Source organism: Tupaia chinensis, unplaced genomic scaffold (assembly GCF_000334495.1).
Source record: "Tupaia chinensis unplaced genomic scaffold, TupChi_1.0 Scaffold145208_1, whole genome shotgun sequence".
In the NCBI taxonomy this organism is placed as follows: Eukaryota; Metazoa; Chordata; class Mammalia; order Scandentia; family Tupaiidae; genus Tupaia; species Tupaia belangeri.
Window position 1 is genome coordinate 1,555,130 of NW_006205068.1, and position 6,613 is coordinate 1,561,742.

Below are 6,613 nucleotides of genomic sequence, written 5' to 3' on the forward strand. Positions count from 1 at the left end.
GGATTTGAGAAGGGGTCCTGTTCAAGGAACACAAGATAACCACCAGGTGAAGCAAAGCAAGTAAGGAGAAGATGTAGGAGAAAGTGGGGCCTTGAGACAAACTCCTGGAGAGCCCTGGGTCTGGTGTGGTGGAGGGAGACGATTCAGGGCTCTTGGCCCTTGGCACAGGACTGATACATTGGTCTGTTTTTCTCTTATACCAAAAAAAAGCACAGGATGAGGCTGAGCATGACTGGGATTCAGGACATCACTGGGATTCAGGGCATCACTGTCATTGGTCCATGCATGGTCTTCTTGAATGTGTGTAAATGTTTGTTTTAAGAGCACATGGGATCTTACTTTCCAACTCAAGGCTTCAACATCCCTCATAACTGATGTCTATCTGCCATGTGCTTATGTCTGTCTTTTTCAGAGGTGCCTATCTACCAAGTTCTGTGTTTATTACTGACTTGTTTTAAATTGATAGTTTGATCGCATATGTGAATGCAAACAATGTAACATCCAGTTTAATTCTGAACATCAGAGAACGAGTGACACCCTTGACATCTGAAGTTTGCTTGCTCTACTTCACCACATGTGCAAGTTGTGTGGTGAATGGCCTTTTGCTTGAGTACAACCAGATTTTCACTCATTCTCCTGCCAGTTGGTATCCAGTTATCTCCAATTTTTACTCATGACTCATGCAGTGCAGGTGGGGTCTGTTGTGCCCATCTCTGCTATCGACTGTTTAATATACATATTTTAATATATCTGGGTATTATGCTGTGGCTTGAATGTGTCCCCAAAGACTTGTGTTGAAAACTGGTTGCCATGGCGAAGGGTAGAAGTGCAATCCAACTATGGTGTTGAGAGGCCTTTGGGAAATATTTAGGCATCAGGGTGGGGCCCCTATCATTGGATACTTGTAGGTTCATAAAGTGACCCACATGCAGACCAAGACATACTTACTCTCGCTGTCTTGACATCTGAAGGCCAGTGCTGCCTTGAGACTATAGAGAGTATGAGTTCCCACCAGCAAGAAAGTCTTCACCTTAGTCCCTTGACCTCAGACCTCCAAATCATGAATTGAATTGGTCTCTATTCTTACAACTCACCCAGTTTTTAGATACTCAATAAGTAGCAGAGAATGGACTAAACCAGGTACAATAATTGGATTATATAGTATGCAAATATTAAGCATTAAGGAAATAGCAAATTATCCTCTATACTAATTTCCATTCCTTTTATCAGTATATATAAGATCCAATTGATTTACATCGTTTCCAACTCTCAGCATTGCCAGAATTCTTCATTTTTTTGCCCACTGGATGCTAAGTGGTATTTCATTGTTGATCTTGATTTGCATTTTTCCTAATTGTCAGCGATGTTGATTACGTTTTTGTATGTTTATTGACCATATGCGTTACCTTTTCTGGGAAATGTGTGTTTGCAACTTTTGCCCATTTTTCTGTCGTGTTGTTTATTTTTCTTCACGTTGCTTTGTAGTCGTTCTGTTTACGTTCCTGATACTAATCAGGTAGAGAACGCTGTCACCATCTGTTCTATGTTCCCCATGGTCATGAGATAATGGTGGGGAGGGGCTCTCTTGTGGGGCAAAGTGAAAGGATTATATGCTGAGAGCAGGTGAGAAGGGGGGCCTGGCAGTGACCTCATCACTGACCACTTGGCAGGTGTGTATATGACTTCACTCCTGAGTTTCAGGGTCTGTCCTCTTACAGTAAGGGCCAGTAAGTAAACCCATCTCCCATGAAGGGTGGGTGAGTTGGAAGAGCATGACAGCAGCAGGGTGTTGACTGCAGGGGGTCCCCAGAGGAGAAAGTTCTTGGTGGTGCTGCCTCTCAAAGACCTACTGGCTTCATGGGAAACAGCAAAGGGATGTGTCCTCTTGCCTTTCATAGCCCAGCAGTGGGAGGATTCTCTATACCAAGCCCAGGCTCTGCTATTGTCCCGGCTCTGCAGGGTCGATCTCATCCTTTCTGTATAAATATTTGTGCTCTGTCAGCCTGTGGGTGGTGGTAAATTTGCAGACTGAGCCGTGATGCCCACTCAGGTCTATGGATGTTCCCATTGCCCGCTGTTTCTGCCTCTGTGCACATCACTTCCTACCCACCAACGGTGGCCTCTGCAGAGCCTATGTGGTCGCTGTGCCCCCTGTTCCCAGCCTCCCTGTGCCACATATCCCTCACTGTGCCTGCCTGTTGGCTGTGCCTGTTTCTTGATACTCAGGCTGAGGGGAGACTGAGACAGCTGCTCGTGAGGAGGTCCTTGCTGACCCCCCAGCCTGGCATCAAGCTCAGCTCATGTCTCATAATGAAATGGGGTTGGTTTTTATCTTTGTTTTTTGGCTTGGATTTGTAGGTATTATTTTAGGAAGAATCATTTTTGCAGTAATGATTTCTTTTTTTTTTTTTTTTTTAAACTCCTGGATTGTCAATGCTTTCCCTCCTTTACTTTCAGTCCTGGGAACTTCAGCTCCTGCAGGTCTACAGAGTAACGATGAGCTTTTAATGGACATCACGGCCTAGTACAGAGGGTCAGCACACAGGAAACAAGGGTTTGGCTTAGGAAGGACCTTAGGAAACACGATGATGGCTGAGAGATCGTTCTCCCCACACCCCTCTGTACGGAGTGCTCAGGCCTCCCTTTCATGCAGGCCTTTGGGAGCCAAATGCTGACTCCTGCTGGATAACTGACTACATGTCTGGTGGGGCTGGGTTTGAGTCTCACTCTCCTTCCTTGGACAAGAGTGATTCTCTTTTCCTCCATTGCAGCTGAGAACTAGTGCTTTCAGGGAATAAGAGAAATGAAGATTTTCTACTGAAAATTCAGCCTCCAACCCCCAGTCTCGAGTGGTAGGGTGCCCCCTGTATCCTTCTCTCTATATCTCTCTGCCTCTCTCTGTCGTCTCATTTTTTCATAATGTTTCTTTCTTTTTTTTTTTTTTTCAAATTTTTTAAGGTAAAGTATTCTCTTGGCTTTCAGATCTCCCTTTATCTTGCTAATAATCCCCTTTCTCTGGATACCATTTAGGAGAGGCAAGGGGCAGGCCTTCTGAGAAGACTCCTCCATTGCAGCTGATACTAGTGTATTTTTTGCTTTTAAAAAAATGAATTTGGGGAATTGTTTTTTCCTTTCTCTCTCACTCTCTTTTCTCTTTCTCTGTTTTCTTTTCCTTTTTTTTTTCTTTTTTTTTTTTTTTTTTTTTTTTTTTTTTTTTTTTTTTTTTACCTCATTACTTTGCTGCTTAGCCTCCATGCACAAAGTGTCTAGAAGATCTAAGGGAACCATAGCCAAACATCTGAATACTATCAGGGTCAACTCAGTGGATATTCCTCAATACCCACTGAATCTGCTACACAAAATGACAAAAAATGGAATGGCAAAGAGATTGCAGATCCCCTCCTGCTTACCCCTGAATGCTCAGATTGACCTTCTAGAAATTAGGAAGAAACATATAATCCATCAGGTGACTAGAAATCACCACAGAGGCACAAGAAATATGAGAAACCAAGATAATACCTACCCCAGGGAAAAAGAATAACTCCTCTTCATTCACAGACAGTTCAATGGAACTCAGAAATGTTTGATAAAGAGTTTAGAATATTCATAGTGACAAAGCTAGCAGAGATGCAAGAGAAGAGAGATAGTGAACTCCAGAAGAGATAGGAGAAGAGATCCGAGGAGTTCCAGGAGGTGAGGAAGTTCTCGCACAATCTGAAAGAGGAAATACACATCATAAAAAATAATCAAACAAAACTATTTGAGATGAAGGCTGTAATACAGGAAATCAAAACTTCCCTTGAAAGTATTAAAAGCAGACTAGATCATACAGAAGATTGAATCTCAGATTTAGAAGACAGAATCACTGGCCTAGAAAAATCTGCAACAAAAACAGAAAATAGTCCAAAAAAGTGAGAATAATATATGAGAAATACTAGATACCATTAAATGTCCAGACATCCAGATAATTGGTATCCCAGAAGGTGAAGAGACTAATGAGGGCATTGATTATCTATTCAATGAAGTCCTGGAAGAAAACTTTCCAGACCTAGAGAGGCTTCAAAGACCCAGTCCCAAGAAATACAAAGGACCCCAAATAGAATCAACCCAAGAAAATCTTCTCCAAGACACATTACAGCCAGATTGACCAAAACCACAGACAAAACTAAGACTGGCAAGAGAGAAACAGAAAATTACCTACAAAGGGTATCCCATCAGGCTAACAGTGGACCTCTCATCGGAAACAATACGAGCAAGGAAAGAATGGGAAAATATATTCAAAGTGTTGAGTGAAAAACAATTTCAACCAAGAATACTATACCCTGCAAGATTATCCTTCATATGGGAAGAGAAGACAAGAACATTCTCAGATAAACAAAACCTGAAAGAATTTTCCGATACCAGACCAGTTCTCCAAGAAGTTCTGAAGGGAGTGCTATATCTGGAAAACTAAAGTCAGACACACAGAAATAAGAGTTAAAAACCATCTAAGAAAAGGGCCAGCTTAATGTTAAGGACAAGTTTGGAGTAGAATGTTACCTTCTAGAATTTAAATGGAAAGCTCAGACTACAGCAGAAGTTAAATTAAGTATATGAGACTGAGCTGGTGAAATAGAATTTTATGACTTTTAACTAAAACAATACTGATGCTTTTCTATGCTTTGTACTCCAATGATAAGGATTTTTGTCTTCTCTTGAATTGTCGACAGATCCTTGTACCTACTATTTGAACAGAATCCTAACCTGTTTCCTGGCTTTAAGTCTTAAGCAAAGTTCTCTTAACATTTTTTGAGTTTGATTTATTAAAGCTAAAACTGCCTTTCTAGAAATTAAAAAAATATATATATTAAAAAAAAAAAAAAAAAAAGAAAAAGAAGAGTGATCCACTTCTCCGAGACAGGTCCCTGCCCAGTAGAGGTGCTGCCACCTGCTCCTGCAGCTGCCCACTCCTTATGGGTTATTGATCAAACAAGAATGGTAGTGCTTCTGCCCAGAGACTGCAGGAGACACCTGCCATGTGGTTACCAACAGAGGCCACATAACTCTCTTGATACATTTATTTCACATTATTTTCTGGGAGAAGCGAATGATCTATTCTCACTTTGTGACTACACCCTAGCTGAATGATGTGACCCATGAGGAAACTACACGTGACTAGAGGCGAACCACTCTCGTTGGTAGGGAGTTTGGGGGGCAGGAAAAGTGTGACTCATAGGGAACTTAGTTTGGGGAGCCCTCTGCTTTTGGCCACAAGCAAGTTCCTGCTCTGGAGTTTGGCCCACACTTGTTCCCTGGTGGCCTTTGTGCCAGCCAAACTGACCCATGTCCAACATGGCAGGCCTGTGAGCTCCTATTGGTGCTCTCTGAGGACTGGATGAGCTCCTTGTACCTGAGATTGCTCCAGCAAAGGTTGGGGCAGCAGTTAAGGTCATGACTGTGAGGATGCCATCCTCAGGAGAAGTGGAGCTTGAGGACCAACCCAGCCCCATGGCAGAGGCTGTTCTGTCAGGAGAAGGCTGCCGGGTTCTCAGGCCTTAGCATGACCATTATTGGCCTGGGTAATCCAGAGCCTCCCTTTCCTCTCTAACTTTGGGGCCAGTATGTGTGCATGTGTGTGTTTGTGGTGTGTGTGGTGGGGTGCTCACTCTGGTTGTATTCCTGGGTCCTGCTCTTGAGTGGAGCCTTGAGTGGTTGAGGAGCCTGAGAGATTTTCTAGGTGTGGTCTCTGTCAATAAAGTCCCCTGAGTCAGTCCTTCTGGAACATAAGACTGCCAATGGGGTGACTGGTTTCCTCTCTCTTACAGGAGGCACTGGAGATCCTTCCCTGAATACCTCACTCTTGCCTCCACCTGTAATTCCAGAGTCCTTCTCAGGACCTCCCCTCTGTATCCACCTGTAATTCATGGTCAGTTTTAAGCAGCAGGTTTTGGGAACGGACTTGATTTTGTTGTGTTCCCAGGTGGCCCACTTGGTTATTGTCTCCTCACTGGGGCAGCAGCTCAGGCCCTGGCAGCTGCCTGCTGCCCAACTCAAGCCCTGTTTGCTCAGCAGGGAGCAGTGGCCACAGGGCTGAGGAGAGAGGAGGTGGGAGGAGGAAAAGGCTGCTCACTCACAACCTCTTCTTATCTTGCAGGCTCAACTCTCACAAGCCCTGGAGGACCTGGGAGGCCAGAAACAAAGAGCAGACATGGTAAGGCCTTAGACAGGGGCTTGTCTGTTACCTTTGTGGTAAAAGGTTTAGGGTACCTCAAATCCTGGGTCCTGGGTGGGACCTCCTGGCCTCATTGGGACTTATCCAGCAGGTACCAGCATGTAGTTTCCTCTATATCTGTGGTCCTTCTCTGTCATCAGAAATAGTGATGAGAGGGGCCAGCAGGTGGCATAATGGCTACGTCACTGAACTCCCATGTAGTCGACCGTGGTTTGACTCCTGGACCCGGTGGCTTAAACTCCTGCTGGGTGCGTGTGCATGTGTGCCCAAGATCCCAAGAGAAGAATCGAGGAGAAGGGATTGAGGTGTGGCCACCCCCCCTGGGGGGTGATTTCTCACTTTCTGTCTCTCTGTCTCTCTGTCTTTCTGGCAAGCGCACATGCCCTATAGCAAAAACCTCTC

General features: G+C 44.2%; 1 protein-coding gene across 8 annotated transcripts in view; it reads left to right on the plus strand.

Moving 5' to 3' along the window:
* The window catches only part of MAD1L1 (mitotic arrest deficient 1 like 1), a 598,556-nt gene that overhangs the window by 324,805 nt on the left and 267,138 nt on the right, over nt 1-6,613 (plus strand). For all 8 annotated transcript variants that reach the window (XM_006167865.3, XM_006167866.3, XM_006167868.3 and 5 more), the window contains one exon: nt 6,134-6,190. In XM_006167865.3, coding sequence (XP_006167927.1) covers nt 6,134-6,190 — 57 coding nt within the window. The remainder of the gene's footprint in view (nt 1-6,133; nt 6,191-6,613) is intronic.